Source organism: Oncorhynchus clarkii, chromosome 20 (genome assembly GCF_045791955.1).
Source record: "Oncorhynchus clarkii lewisi isolate Uvic-CL-2024 chromosome 20, UVic_Ocla_1.0, whole genome shotgun sequence".
NCBI lineage: Eukaryota > Metazoa > Chordata > Actinopteri > Salmoniformes > Salmonidae > Oncorhynchus > Oncorhynchus clarkii.
In genome coordinates, this window is record NC_092166.1 from 52,141,475 (window position 1) to 52,158,383 (window position 16,909).

Genomic DNA, 16,909 nt, shown 5'->3' on the forward strand with positions numbered 1-16,909 from the left:
CGCAAATGCTTCTTACTGTATTTATTTGTAGGCTATAGCCTTGAAATAATTGAAATAATAGATTAATAATATAGCCTAAATAATTTATTTTCCTTCCTTTTTAGGCTACCTGGCTATTTCCTACTTGTGTGTTTATATGATGTTTACTTCCTACAGTCACCTTTTCATGTTGTTTATTAAAATACTTTTCATTCAAATCATATGGTTTGCTTTGGTAGGTCCATTTAGTCACGAAGCTAGATGGTTGTTGTATAAATGGTGATTTTAAACAAAAATTTAATGGAGCGAATTTTGAGCATTTTTAGCAGATTGGTTGGAAAGGACGTGGAGCTCTGTGTTGAGTAGGATTTCAACCTGCTCCCAGGCCTGCTGAGAAGTGACAGACTCCACCCAAGCTGAAGGGGTGCTCTCATCTTATCTATCAACATATACAAGGCTCTAACTCTTCTAACTCCACAATGAGATGTGCAGGCCAGGCAGCAAGCTGTTAGCCAGCCTGCCAGCTTAGTGGAGTCACCAGCGCTGTTTGGTGGGATGGTAACACATTTTTCCAGAGTGACGCAGTGGTCTAAGGCACTGCACCTCAGTGCCAACATTTACAACAGCATACTTAGGCTGACTGGCTCTCGTTCAGGCAAATGAGAAATAGGTGCACTCAGGCTATCCGGAAGGCTAAAGTTAGTTACTTTAAGGAGCAGTTCTCTCCCTGTGGGTCTGACCCCAAGAAGTTCTGGAAAACAGTTAAAGACCTGGAGAATAAACCTTCCTCCTCACAGCTGCCCATGTCCCTTAATGTTGATGATGTGGCTGTTACTGACAAGAAGCACATGGCTGAGCTCTTTAATCACCACTTCATTATTTCAGTATTCCTATTTGACTCAGCCATGCCTCCTTGCTCGTCCAACATTTCCTAATCTCCCACCTCTTCTAATACAACTATCCCTGATGCTTCTCCCTCTTTTTCCTCTACCCCGCTACAAAGTTTCTCCCTGCAGGCAGTCCCTGAGTCCAAGGTGCTAAAGGAGCTCCTGAAACTTGACCCCAAAAAAACATCTAGGTCAGATGGTTTAAACCCTTTATTCTTTAAGGTTACTGCCCCTATCTTCGCCAAGCCTATCTCCGACCTTTTTAAACTCTCTACTTTCTGGGGAGGTTCCCATTGCTTGGAAGTTAGCCACAGTTCGTCCTTTATTTAAAGGGGAGATCAAGCTGATCCTAACAGTTATAGGCCTATTTCTATTTTGCCCTGTTTATCAAAAGTGTTGGAAAAACTTGTCGATAATCAACTGTTTGGCTTTCTTGATATCTATAGTATTCTCTCTGGTATGCAATCTGGTTTCTGCTCAGGTTATGGATGTGTCACTGCAACCTTAAACTCGGCAGATCATTTTCCATTAACTTCTTGCTCCTACTTGAGACGCAGATGTCTCAAGTAGACACCTGGAAATGCAAATGCGCTACGCTAAATGCTAAATGTACTCGTTAAAACTCAAACCTTAATCAAAATTCACATGCAGGGTATTGAATTAAAGCTACACTCGTTGTGAACCTAGCCAACGAGTCAGATTTTTAAAATGCTTTTCGGCGAAAGCATGAGAAGCTATTATCTGATAGCATGCAACACCTCAAAATGCCTGAATGCGACGTAAACAAAGACTATGCTTATCCGGCGCTACACAAAACGCAGAAATAAAATATAAAACATTCATTACCTTTGACGAGCTTCTTTCTTGGCACTCCTATATGCCCCATAAACATCACTATTGGGTCTTTTTTTCGTTTAAATCGGTCCATATATACCCAAAATAGCTTTCTATGGAAGCTGTGTCATTCAGAAAAAAACATTGTTTTTAAACGCTGCGTCATTTTTTAAAATTAAAAAAGTCGACGATAAACTTTCACAAAACACTTCGAAATACTTTTGTAATCCAACTTTAGGTATTAGTAAACGTTTATAATCTATCAAAATGATTACAGGGCGATGTATATTCAATAGCTCCTCGTCTGCAAATCAATGGCTGCCAATGTGCACATTCAAAACATCCTGGTGGAGACCGGAAGAAACGGAATTCAGTTAGTTGGATTTACCAAGAAAAAACTCCATTGAAAATGACGACAATGGCGACATCGTGTGGAATCTGTAGGAATTGCATGCAGGTCGATAATACATTTTGTGCCCTTTTAACAACCCATGAAAGTGACGCATGGAAATAATTTTTAGCTTTCAGAGAGCAGTTTTTCTTGCGCTTTTCAATGAAACACACAATCTGTTATAGTCACAGCCGTGATTTAAAACCAGTTTTAGAAACTTCAGAGTGTTTTCTATCTACACATACTAATCATATGCATATACTATATTCCTGGCATGAGTAGCAGGACGCTGAAAAGTTGCGCGATTTTTAACAGAATGTTCGAAAAAGGAGGGGGTAGACTTAACAGGTTTTAATGGATGTCGATTTTAACTTGTTTGACTGCTATAATTAAGCAATAAGGCCTGGGGAGGTGTGGTAGGACACAGCCCTTAGCCGTGTTATATTGGCCATATACCACAAACCCATGATGTGCCTTATTGCAATTATGAACCGGTTACCAACATAATTAGAACAGTAAAACGTTTTTGGGGAAATACCCTTCGTACACGGTCTGATATAAAGTCAGAAGTTTTCAACCACTCCACAAATTTGTTAACAAACAATGGTTTTGGCAAGTAGGTTAGGACATCTACTTTGTGCATATCACAAGTCATTTTTCCCAAAATTGTTAACAGACAGATTATTTCACTAAATCGCAATTCCAGTGGGTCAGAAGTTTACATATACTAAGTTGACTCTGCCTTTAAACAGCTTGAAATATTCCAGAAAATGATGTCATAGCTTTAGAAGCTTCTGATAGGCTCATTGACATAATTTGAGTCCATTGGAGGTATACTTGTGGATGTATTTCAAGGCCTACCTTCAAACTCAGTGTCTCTTTGCTTGACATGATGTGCAAATCAAAAGAAATCAACAAAGACCTCAACATTTTTTGTAGACCTGCACATATCTGGTTCATCCTTGGGAGCAATTTCCAAATGCCACGTTTATCTGTTTGAACAATAGGGACCACGCAGTCTTCAGACCGCTCAGGAAGGAGACATGTTATGTCTCCTAGAGATGAACGTACTTTGGTGCAAAAAGTGCAAATCAAACTCATATCAACAGAAAGGACCTTGTGAAGATGCGGGAGGAAACAGGTACAAAACCTGAAAGGCTGCTTAGCAAGGAAGAAACCAATGCTCCAAAACCACCATATAAAAATACATACTACAGTTTGCAACTGCACATGGGGACAGAGATGGTTCTTTTTGGATACATTTCCTCTGGTCTGATGAAACAAATAAAGAACTGTTTGTCCCCAGTCCACCTGGCCGTGCTGCTGCTCCAGTTTCAACTGTTCTGCCTGCGGCTATTGAACCCTGACCTCTTCACCGGACGTGCTACCTGTCCCAGACCTGCTGTCTTCAACTCTCTAGAGACAGCAGGAGTGTTAGAGGTACTCTGAATGATCGGCTATGAAAAGGCAACTGACATTTACTTCTGAGATGCTGACCTGTTGCACCCTCGACAACCACTGTGATTATTATTATTTGACCCTGCTGGTCATCTATGAACATTTGAACATATTGGCCATGTTCTGTTATAATCTCCACCCAGCACAGCCAGAAGAGGACTGGCCACCCCTCATAGCCTGGTTCCTCTCTAGGTTTCTTCCTAGGTTCTGGCCTTTCTAGGGAGTTATTCCTAGCCACCGTGCTTCTACACCTGCATTGCTTGCTGTTTGGGGTTTTAGGCTGGGTTTTTGTACAGCACTTTGTGACATCAGCTGATGTTAGAAGGGCTATATAAATAAATGTTATAGATTGATTGATTGATTGTCCATAATGGCCATCGTTATGTTTGGAGGGAAAAGGGTGGGGCTTGCAAGCTGAAGAACACCTCCCAACCGTGAAGCAAGGGGGTGGCAGCATCATGTTGTGGGGATGCTTTTGCTGCAAGAGGGACTGGTGCACTTCACATAATAGATGGCATCATGAGGCAGGAAAATTATGTTGATATATTGAAGCAACATCTCAAGACATCAGTCAGGAAGTTAAGGCGTGGTCGCAAATGGGTCTTCCAAATGGACAATGACCCCAAGCATACTTCCAAAGTTGTGGCAAAATGGCTAAAAGACAACAAAGTCAAGGTATTGGTGGCCATCACAATGCCCTCACTTCAATTCCATAGAACGTTTGTGGGTAGAACTGAAAAAGCGTGTTCGAGCAAGGAGACCTACAAACCTGACTCAGTTACACCAGCTCTGTCAGGAGGACTTAAATTCACCCAACTTATTGTAGGAAGATTGTGGAAGGCTACACGAAACGTTTTCCCAAGGTAAACAATTTAAAGGCAATGCTACCAAATACTAATTGAGTGTTTGTAAACTTCTGACCCACTGGGAATGTGATGAAAGAAAGGAAAGCTGAAATAAATCTGTAAATATATTTGGCTATGTTGTATGTAAACTTCTGACATCAACTGTAAGTATAAAACATGTGCATGAGCAGTGACAGAGTGTCTACGATGCAATATATAGTAAAGAATAGATAGTGAAGGATACAGTATACACTATGTACATATGAGATGAGCAATGTGAGATATGTAAACATTCTTAAAGTAGCATTATTAAAGTTACAAGTGTAAAGTTACAAGTGTTCACAAGTGGCCAATGATATCAAGTCTAAATATAGACAGCCGCCTCTCTGTGTTAGTGGTGGCTGTTTAACAGTCTGATGGCCTTGGGGCGGCAGGGTAGCCTAGTGGTTAGAGCGTTGGACTAGTAACCGGAAGGTTGCAAGTTCAAACTCCCAAGCTGACAAGGTACAAATCTGTCGTTCTGCCCCTGAACAGGCAGTTAACCCACTGTTCCAAGGCCGTCATTGAAAATAAGAATTTGTTCTTAACTGACTTGCCTAGTTAAAAAAAGTTGTAAAAAAAGATGGATAGTTAGAAGCTGTTTGTCAATCTCTCTGTCCCAGATTTGATGCACCTGTACTAACCTCGCAATCTGGATGGAAGCGGGGTGAACAGGCAGTGGCTCGGGTGGTTAATGTCCTTGATGATCTTTTTTGCCTTCCTGTGACATTGGATGTTGTAGGTGTCCTGGAGGGCAGGTAGTTTGCCCCCGGTGATGCTTTATGCAGATCGCACCAACCCCTGTAGAGCCTTGTGGTTGTGGGCAGTGCAGTTGCCATACCAGGTGGTGATACAGCCCGACAGGATGCTCTCAATTGTTCACCTGTAAAGTTTGTGTATTTTTGGTGACAAGCCAAATTTCTTCAGCCTCCTGAGGTTGAAGAGGCGAAGAACTTAAAGCTTTCCACCTTCTCCACTAATGTCCTGTCAATGTGGATAGTGGGGTTCTCCCTTTGCTGTTTCCTGAAGTCCATGATCATCTCTTTTGTTTTGCTGACATTCAGTGAGAGGTCATTTTCCTGACACCACACTCCGAGGGCCCTCACCTCTTCCCTGTAGGATGTCTCGTCGTTGTTGGTAATCAAGCCTACCACTGTTGTGTCATCTGGGAACTTGATGATTGACTTGGAGGTGTGCTTTGTCACGCAGTCGTGAGTGAACAGGGAGTATAGGAGGTGGCTGAGAACAAATCCTTGCGGGGCCCCAGTGTTGAGGATCAGCGGAGTGGAGATGTTGTTTCCTACGCTCACCACCTGGGGGCGGCCCTTCAGGAAGTCCAGGACCCAATTGCACAGGGTGGGGTCAGGACCCAGTGTCTCAAGCTTAATGATGATTTTGAAGGGTACTATGCTGTCGAATGCTGAGCTGTACTCAATGAACTGCATTGTTACATAGGTATGAGGTGTGATCCTTGGCTTTCAAAGCACTTCATGATGACAGAAGTCATTTAGTTCAGTTACCTTAGCTTTCTTGCGAACAGGAACAATGGTGGCCATCTTGGAGCATGTGGTGACAGCAGACAGGGATAGGGATTGATTGAATATGTCCGTAAACACACAGCCAGGTGGTCTGCACATGCTCTGAGGACGCGGTTAGGGATGCCATCTTGGCCTTCAGCCTTGCAAGGGTTAACACGTTTAAATGTTTTACTCTCGTCATCCACAGAGAAGGAGAGCCAACAGTCTTTGGTAGCGGGCCACGTCGGTGCCATTGTATTATCCTCAAAACAGGCAAAGAAGTTGCTTAATTTGTCAGAAGCAAGATGTCGATTTCCGTGACGGGGCTGGTTTACCTTTCGTAATCTGTGACTGTCTGTGACTGTCTGTTGACCTTGCCACAAATGTCTCATGTTTGAGCCGTTGCATTGCGACTCCACCTTGTCTCTATACTGACGCTTGTTTGATTGCCTTACTGATGGAATAACTGCACGGTTCTTATTCGGCCATATTTCCAGTCGCCATGATTAAAATGCGGTGGGACGTGTTTTCAGTTTTGCGTGAATGCTGCCATCAATCCACAGTTTCTGGTTAGGTCAACATAAATGTATGTAAATGTTATTATCTCAAGGCAACCTGGAACCTATCCCAGTCCACGTGATTGAAGCAATCTTGAAGCGTGGAATCTGATTGGTCAGACCAGCGTTAGATAGACCTAAGCACATAACTTCCTGTTTTAGTTTTTGCCTATAGGAGGGGATCAACAAGATGGAGTCACAGTCAGATTTGTCAAAAGGAGGGCAGGGGAGGGCCTTGTTTACATCGCGAAAGTTAGAGTAGCAATGGTCGAGCGTGTTACTCGCTCGTGTACAGCAATCAATATGCTGATAGAATTTAGGTAGCCTTGTTCTCAAATGAGCTTTGTTAATTAACCTGTTATGGCTGCAACCCCCCTATCGGGATAAGTGTTATCAACAAACGCTGAATAGCATAGCGCTACATACAATAAATATTACTATAAATATTTATATTCATGAAATCACAAGTGCAATATAGGAAAACATTGTATGTAGCCTTTTGTTAATCCACCTGTCATGTCAGACTTGAAATTATGCTTTACAGCGAAAGCTATCGAAGCGTTTGTGTAAATTTATCGATCGCACGATAAAACATTAAGTCCACTTAGCATCAGGTAGCTCGGTCACGAAAATCAGAAAAGCAATCAAATTAATCGTTTACCTTTGATGATCTTCGGATGTTTTCACTCACGAGACTCCCATTTACACAACAAATGTTCCGTTTGTTCCATAAAGATGATTTTATATCCAAAATACTTCCGTTTGTTTGTCGCGTTATGTTCAGAAATCCACAGGAAAGAGCGGTCATGACAACGCAGACAAACATTCCAAATAGTTTCCATTATGTCCACAGAAACATGTCAAATGTTTTTTATAATCAATCCTCAGGTTGTTTTTAAAATATATAATCGATAATATATAAATCGCAAATGTCTTTCACAGTAGGAGAGGGGAAAACAATGGCTGTCCAAATTCTGTTGCGCAAGCAAAACTCATGTGACCACTTGACGCGATGTTATCGTTCTGGCTCATTTTTCAAAATAAAAGCCTGAAACCATGTCTGAAGACTGTTGACATCTTGAGGAAGCGATAGGAAAAGGAATCTGGTTCATATCCCTTTAAATCCAGCAAAGGGAGGCTATGGAACATGCAGTTCTGTTATACTCACAGACAATATTTTGACAGTTTTGGAAACTTTAGAGTGTTTTCTAACCAATACTAATAATAATATGCATATATTAGCAACTGAGACTGAGGACCTGGCTATTTACAATGGGCACCTTTTCATCCAAGCTACTCAATACTGCCCCTGCAGCCATATGAAGTTAAAAAACCCAGCTAAAATAAATGCAACCTCAGGAAATATGGTGTCTAGTTTGCATAAAGTCCAGTGAAGTTTCTTGATGGCCGTCTTGTTATCCGCTTGCCGGGGGATATACACGGTTGTGACGATAACCGAGGAGAGTTCTCTTAGGAGATAATACGGTCGGCACTTGATTGTGAGGAACTCTAGGTCAGGTGAACAAAAGGACTTGAGTTCCTGTATGTTGTTACAATTACACCATGAGTCGTTAATCATGAAACATACACCACCGCCCTTCTTCTTACCGGAGAGATGTTTATTCCTGTCAGCGGGATACACCAAAAATCCCGAAATTAGCCTAAATCTAATGACATGGTTACATTTTTGATGAAGTGTTAAACAATTGTACGGTGTTCTTCATGTGTGTGTGTCATGTTAGTGTGATATCTTGAGAGTTATGCATGTTTGTACTTACTGGTACGGACACTTCATAAACGTATCCGAAATATGGTGTCCCGACAAAGCTGGGGGGCGTGTCCTGGGTGTCAATCACATTGATTGTCAAGGTGGCAGAGGATGACATCACCTGTTCTTTCCCATTGTAATTCCCACCACCATCCTGTTACAGAATCAAATATCCCATATTATACATCCTTATTTTATGCAATTTAATTTAAAAGATCAGACATGGCTGTGTGGCCCTTTAATCTTTATTTATTCAAGTTTGTCTTCATTTAGATAAAATACATCCTTCAAGAAGGATTTGACACAAGATAGCAGCACAATCAACAGTAGAGATAACAAGGTGGATCATACTGCTGCTGGAAGTGCCCTACAATGTTTCGGAATTCGCAGCCAGTCCATCATATTTACGTTGGGGGAAAAGTCGATGGAAAACATTGTTGAATTCAAACGTTCTGCTGAAAGGTCCATGACAGTTTGCTATTGTTTTCTCTTTCCAGATACATTATAAATTACTGCTAAAGATTCTGCCAATACAGTAAATAGACCGTGGCTTACATAAAATATTTCACAGTATGTGTAGGGTACAGTAATTCTACGCGATAGGAGCGCTACATCATTGCCTATTTAATCTCTGAGCGTATACCAGGACAGGACAAATAAATCTGTTTATCTATTGATTAACTAAATATTGAACAATAATTTGTCTTTTGCATGCCATGGCCTGATGGCAATAGTTCCAAATGATACAGTAAATGAAGGGCGTTATTGTCAAACAGGATATTGATAACGGGAAACATGCGTACAGTGGGGAGAACAAGTATTTGATACACTGCAGATTTTGCAGGTTTCCCTACTTACAAAGCATGTAGAGGTCTGTAATGTTTTGTCATAGGTAGGCATCAACTGTGAGAGATGGAATCTAAAACAAATATCCAGAAAATGACATTGTATGATTTTATAGTAATTAATGTGCATTTTATTGCATGACATAAGTATTTGATCACCTACCAACCAGTAAGAATTCCGGCTCTCACAGACCTGTTGGTTTTTCTTTAAGAAGCCCTCCTGTTCTCCACTCATTACCTGTATTAACTGCACCTGTTTGAACTCGTTACCTGTATTAGAGACACCTGTCCACACACTCAATCAAACAGACTCCAACGTCTCCACAATGGCCAAGACCAAGGAGCTGTGTAAGGACATCAGGGATAAAATTGTAGACCTGCACAAGGCTGGGATGGGCTACAGGACAAATGGCAAGCAGCTTGGTGAGAAGACAACAACTGTAGGTGCAATTATTAGAAAATGGAAGAAGTTCAAGATGACGGTCAATCACTCTCGGTCTGGGGCTCCATGCAAGATCTCACCTCATGGGGCATCAATGATCATGAGAAAGGTGAGGGATCAGCCCAGAACTACACGGCAGGACCTGGTCAATGACCTGAAGAGAGCTGGGACCACAGTCTCAAAGAAAACCATTAGTAACACACTACGCCGTCATGGATTAAAATCCTGCAGCGCAGGCAAGGTCCCCCTGCTCAAGCCAGTGCATGTCCAGGCCCGTCTGAAGTTTGCCAATGACCATCTGGATGATCCAGAGGAGGAATGGGAGAAGGTCATGTGGTCTGATGAGACAAAAATAGAGCTTTTTGGTCTGAACTCCACTCGCCGTGTTTGGAGGAAGAAGAAGGATGAGTACAACCCCAAGAACACCATCCCAACCGTGAAGTATGGAGGTGGAAACATTCTTTGGGGATGCTTTTCTGCAAAGGGGACAGGACGACTGCACCGTATTGAGAGGAGGATGGATGGGGCCATGTATCGCGAGATCTTGGCCAACAACCTCCTTCCCTCAGTAAGAGCATTGAAGATGGGTCATGGCTGGGTCTTCCAGCATGAAAATTACCCGAAACACACAGCCAGGGCAACTAAGGAGTGGCTCCGTAAGAAGCATCTCAAGGACCTGGAGTGGCCTAGCCAGTCTCCAGACCTGAACCCAATAGAAAATCTTTAGAGGGAGCTGAAAGTCCGTATTGCCCAGCGACAGCCCCGAAACCTGAAGGATCTGGAGAAGGTCTTTATGGAGGAGTGGGCCAAGATCCCTGCTGCAGTGTGTGCAAACCTGGTCAAGAACTACAGTTAACGTATGATCTCTGTAATTGCAAGCAAAGGTTTCTGTACCAAATATTAAGTTCTGCTTTTCTGATGTACCAAATACTTATGTCATGCAATAAAATGCAAATTAACTATTATAAAATCATACAATGTGATTTTCTGGATTTTTGTTTTAGATTCCGTCTCTCACAGTTGAAGTCTACCTATGATAAATAATTACAGACCTCTATATGCTTTGTAAGTAGGAAAACCTGCAAAATCGGTAGTGTATCAAATACTTGTTCTCCCCACTGTATGTATGGCTTGCGGCAAGTTTATGAATCTCGATATGTTTGTACATGCGCCAACTTTTCAGAAATGGCGAATGCAGAAATGTAGTAGTGTGAAATTTGCGCAATTGTTAGAAATGAGGCCCCAGGACACTAGCATGCCTGTATCCTAGTGTCATGACTGGCCTGTGAGGATCAGGTTACAGTCGATCACATTTCTACAGAGATCTCTCTCCCTCCCGCAGAGGGGGAGAGGTATAGAGGGATTGATGGGGGAGTGGTTTATGACATCTCACGCCCTTCGTAAATTCTAAGGCAGCAGGCTAATCATTTTTCCTTTAATGTTGGGGATTGGAATGTCTGTGTGTGCCTTAGGGAGAGGCTACCTCAGAACTGTAACATGCAATAAAAATGGACTTTAAGACATTATATTTCATCAGCCAAAATGGTGGTACCAATGATAGATGGAATATGAAAATGAATGTTGATTTTGTGGTGTCATTAAAAGTTAAATGAAGATGTTATAACGGAAACATTGTAACTATAGTTTTCATAATATGTACATGACGTTGTGTAGAAAATATCCATATCAAAGAGAATGTTTTTGTGACGATGAGGCTGTGATTTTAGTTGTCTAACAAGAACATAGTATATTGTAATACCTTGCCTCGTAACTAGTTATGCCGCAGGGAACCCAGAGAGCACGTCATAAAGACGGAAACACCCCTTTCTCTGGTGTATAAAACTTGTGAGTTAAGAATTTACATATCAGACTAAGTTGACCACGCACTACAGACGAGGTCTACGAGTAGTCGTGGCTCCAAAACGCACCATGAAGTTGAAGAGGTCAAAGGAATCTCTTAACAATCAACGCTACGGTTGATTACTATATCTATGAAGGTAAATTCAAGCAGGACCACCCGGTTATTCTTCTCAAGCACCAGTTGTCTACACGGCCCTCCTACCCATGCTGGGAGTGTCGACACGGCTGATTAGCCTCCACAAAAGCCCACTCACAGAACGAGTGCAAGGAAACAGACCACTAAGAGAAAGAACATTGTGACATCGTGTGGAAAATCAGAGACTTACACCTGAAGACGAAAGAACAAGGCATCTGCCAAACCAGGGCGTCGGCCAGGGCGTCAGCCAAACCTATCCCACTAAGCGGAACTCGGCCCACGAAAAGATACCCAACGGAGACCTTCAATATGTAAATACATGCGTTATACTTTTTACTCGTAAGAGTGGCAGTTTGGGGTAAGGGCTAAAACTAAGCATAGTTTACAAATATATCCAATTGTTGAATTTCTCGCTTGCTCTTTCTCTCGCTTTCTGTAAAACTCCATCTTGTCTAACACGTGTCATAATGTGTTGGTCCGCTACGGACCTGTTGCCATTGTATTAAGTTCTAACCAATAACCTAGAACGTTTGTGTATGTGTATCTAATTTTATCATTTAGCTTGTTAGTAAATAAATAATCAACTCAATTTGTGTGGTATGGAATGAGACCTGGGTTTGTGCAGATTATGCAACGTTCTGAATGAGACTGATGAGGAAATTAATTCATTAGTGACTGCTATGAAATCGATATATTCTGATATTCTTTGAGTTAATTTGGGAAACGGTAACTCAACTTTTCCCGTGGTGTCCCAGGTTTCTGAGTTAATGGTTATATGATGAATTTAATCATGTAATTATAAACATAGTTAATTATTCGATAAATAGCATGTCATCACATTAACGACAACAAAAGACACGACACTAGATTTATCCACAGTGAAATTATTATTATTGTTGAGTGATGTGCTATTTATTTTTCATTAACTTCATGTATATCCTGTATATCATGAGGATTCAGTACCCCATTCCTTATTATATAGTGATAAAGAGTGAGCATGTTGTTTGCCAATGCATGATATACTGTAGGGTTAACAGTGTTATCAGTGGTAGGCAATGACCATTACCTTGGCCACCACTGTGATGAAGTGTGTTGTCGACCTCTCATAGTCCAGCATCTCCCCGGGCTTGATCCTCAGCACACCACTGTGTCGGTCTATGGCAAACTTACTGGATTGACCGTTAGTCTGTCATGGCAGAAAGAAAAGGCATCATAGTAAAAGCTTAAATACACACAGATGAGGTCAAACAGCAAAGAGCCTTTCGATCCTTAAGCCTCTCCATCCTGAAACCCCACCATCACTGCTCACTAAGGTAAATGTGAGCAGACATATCATGCCAGTAATCCGATAAATACATAACTACCCCTCAAAGGACCACGGGAATTTGGACATAGAGTGAATACAAAATATGCATATCTATGTTTGGATATAAAGAGGCCATATGCCCTGAATAGGGCCAGGCAGGTAAAAAGCTGATGTGTCCAGATGTGCTTTGCATCAATGTCCAGCTATGCTCTGCTCCTAATAGCACGTCCCCACACAAAGTGCACACCAACATTCCCCACCATCTCTGGCCAAAGCAGCCCTCTAAGCCACCAATACACATTGATTTAAATGAATTAATGTGATTTAATCCCCGGCTGATGAGCCCAATAACTACATACTCTTGTGCGCATACAGACAAGTACACGTGTGTGTAAACACACACACACACACACACACACACACACACACAGGACTGTTTTGCTAGCACAGACTAGAATATGTTCCAGAAGCAATGGATCCGCACTGAGCTAAAGGCTAGAGCTGCCATTCAAGAAGTGGGACAATAATCCGGACGCTTATAAGAAATCCTGCTACGCCCTCTGACGAACCATCAAACAGGCAAAGCTTCAATGCAGGGCTAAGATCGAATCCTACTACGCCATCTCTGACACTCATCGGATGTGGCAGGGCTTGAAAAATATCACAAATTATAAAGGGAAATCCAGCAGCCAGCTGCCCAGTGACGCGAGCCTACCAGACAATCTAAATGACTTCTATGCTTGCTTCGAGGCAAGCAACACTGAACCATGCATGAGAGCACCAGGCATCACAGAAACCCTGAACCCACTTCAATGTGTATTTCACCCAAACAGATCCACAGATGATTAAATCTATTTTGCACTCCACACTGCCCTCTCCCACCTGGACAAGAAGAACACCTATGTGAAAATTCTGTTAATTGACTACAGCTCAGCGATCAACAACATAGTACCTTCCAAGCTCATCATTAAGCTCAGGACCTCCCTCTACATTTGGATCCTGGACTTCCTGACTGGCCACCCCCAGGCGGTAAAGGTAGGCAGCAACAAATCCGTCACGCTGACCCTCAACATGGGGTTCCCTCAGGGGTGTGTGTTTAGTCCCCTCCTGTACTCCCTGTCTTTACCCACGACTGCGTGTCCGCGCACGACTCCAACACCATCATCAAGTTGGTTGACGACACGACTGGGGTAGGCCTGATCAGTGACGACAATGAGACAACAACCTCTCCTAAACGTCAGCAAGACAAAGCATGCCCCCTTACACATTGACAAGGCTGATGTGGAGCGGGTTGAAAGCTTGCTGTTCCTCGGTGTCCACATCACTAAGGAATTACCATGGTCCGCAAATACCAATACAGTTGTGAAGAATGCACGACAACGCCTCTTCCCTCTCAAGAGGGAAGGGCCCTCAGATCCTCAAAAAGTTCTACAGCTGCACCATTGAGAGCATCTTGACTGGCTGCATCACCGCTTGGTGTAGCAACTGCTTGGCATCCGACCACAAGGCGCTACAGAGGGTAGTGTGTACGGCCCAGTACGTCACTGAGGATGAGGCTCCCTGCCATCCAGGACATCTATACCAGGCGGTGTCAGAGGAAGGCCCTAAAATTGTCAAAGACTCCAGCCACCCAAGTCAGACTGTTCTCTCTGCTACCGCACGTCAAGCGGTACCGATGCATGAAATCTGGAACCAACCAGGACCCTGAACAGCTTCTATCCCAAAGACATGAGACTGCTAAATAGTTAACCAAATGCCCCCCATTTGCGTATTTGCATAAACTATTTTAACTCATCACATATGCTGTTGATACTACTTATTATCTATCCTGTTGCCTAGTCCATTTTCCCATACCTACAATGCCTTCAGAAAGTATTCACTTGACTTTATCCACGCTTTGTTGTGTTAGAGCCTGAATTTAAAATGTATTAAATTGAGAGGTTTGTTACTCGCCCACACACAATACCCATAATGTGAAATTGGGAAAAAAAGTAGACATTTTTACAAATTAGTTAAAAATGAAAATCTGAAATTTCTTGAGTCAAAAAGTATTCAATCCCTTTTTTATGGCAAACCTCAATAAGTAAAAATGTGCTTAACAAGTCACATAATAAGTTGCATGGATTCCCTCTGTGTGCAATAATAGTATTGAAGATAATTTTTTTATAACTAGCTCTTCTCTGTACCCCACATATACAATTATCTGTAAGGTCCATCAGTTGAGCAGTGAATTTCAAACACAGATTCAACCACAAAGACCTTCATTGCCTCGCAAAGAAGGGCACCTGTTGGTAGATGGGTTAAACTAAAAAAAGCAGACATTGAATATCTCTTTGAGCATGGTGAAGTTATTAATTACACTTTAGATGGTGTATCAATACACCCAGTCACAACAAATATACAGGCGTCTTTCCTAACTCAGTTGATGGAGAGGAAGGAATCTGCTCAGGGATTTCACTATGAGGCCAATGGTGACTTTAAAAAAGTGATAGAGTTTAATGGCTGTGATACGAGAACACAGAGGATGGATCAACAACATTGTAGTTACTCCACAATAGTAACCGAAATGACAGTGAAAAGAAAGAAGCCTGTACAGAATACAAATATTCCAAAACATGCATTTGCAACAAGGCACTAAATTACTATCAATTATCTTTTAGTCCTGAATACAAAGTGATACAGTGCCTTCAGAAAGTTTTCATACCTTTTGACTTGTTGCACATTTTGTTGTGTTACAGCCTGTATTCAATACCCCATAATGACAAAGTGAAAACAGATTTTTAGAATTGTTTGCAAATGTATTGAAAATGATATACAGAAACATCTAATTTGCTAAGTATTCACACCCCTGCGTCAATACATTGTAGAAGCACCTTTGGCAGCGATTACAGCTGTGAGTATTTCTGGGTAAATCTCTAAAAGATTTACCACCTGGATTGTGCAACATTTTTAAGTGGATTTAAGTCAAAAAAGGTAACTCATCCAACCAGGAACATTTACTGTCTTCTTGGTAAGCAACATCAGTGTAGATTTGGCCTTGTGATTTAGGTTGTCCTGCTGAAACGTGATTTAATCTTCCAGTGTCTGGTGGAAAGCCAACTGAAAAAGGTTTTCCTCTAGGATTTCCTCTAGGATTTTGCCTGTGCTTAGCTTCATTCCATTTCTATTAAATCCTGAAAAACTCCACATTCCTTAATTATTACAAGCATACCCATATGTAGCAGTGTGATGTTGTTCCCCTAGATCATGCACCAAGTTGCACACAAGGACCAATTCAAATAGGCCAGGTCAAGAGGGGATGTTAATAATTTGATAATAATAATAATTCAGTGTGTTTTTTAAAATTTAATTACAGCTGCATAGCTAATGTTTTTCTTTGGTGTACAAACACTTTTTCACATCAATATCGTACATACATGTGATTGTAAAAGTTTTGTATATTTTGGTTTGGCCCAACGCGGGTTATCTGTATTTCCATACCCCCTTATTGTTCTCTTTGCCTGACCTTCGGCTAGCAAGGTATGTTGTCCTTGGCTCCAAAATTATTTAATATAAAACCGTCATAATGTTACAGAATGTACTGTTATGCTACCATAAATTGGTTGCAATGTGGATAATATAAAGATTTATGCCAACAAGTTTCACAAAGCTCGCTAACTAAGGTATCTATTGTAACTTGTGAGTACTTGGGACAGTGTTTGAGTGAGTGGCCATGTGCTTGCCCAGGTGCCTGAGATCTAGGACTGCACCAAGGGTTAACATAATTGTATTTTGTCCGAATTATGTTCTGTATCATTTTGCTTGTATTGTATGGTGTGCTGTTGTACATTGAATGTGTGCACGCAGCACCTGTTATTTCCTTTTGGTTCTCTTTTGCCTGACCTTCGGCTAGCAAGGTGCCTGAGAGCTAGGACTGTGCCAAGGGTTAACATAATGTGTCTTGTCTCTTTGTGTGCAGGGCAAATAAAAAATAATTAAACTAGCAGACCTCCAGTTGTGACAGCGTCCTATTTAAAAGTACACAACGCAGAATGAACCACGCTAC

The 16,909-nt window shown here is 41.8% G+C and overlaps 1 protein-coding gene across 3 annotated transcripts in view; it reads right to left on the minus strand.

Annotated features, from left to right (window-relative positions):
* Window positions 1–16,909, minus strand: part of LOC139376485 (cadherin-related family member 1a-like) — a 160,936-nt gene that overhangs the window by 121,764 nt on the left and 22,263 nt on the right. For all 3 annotated transcript variants that reach the window (XM_071119120.1, XM_071119119.1, XM_071119121.1), the window contains exons 7-8: window positions 12,625–12,744; window positions 8,286–8,429 (exon numbers count right to left, since the gene is read on the minus strand). In XM_071119120.1, the coding sequence (XP_070975221.1) occupies window positions 8,286–8,429; window positions 12,625–12,744 (264 nt within the window). The remainder of the gene's footprint in view (window positions 1–8,285; window positions 8,430–12,624; window positions 12,745–16,909) is intronic.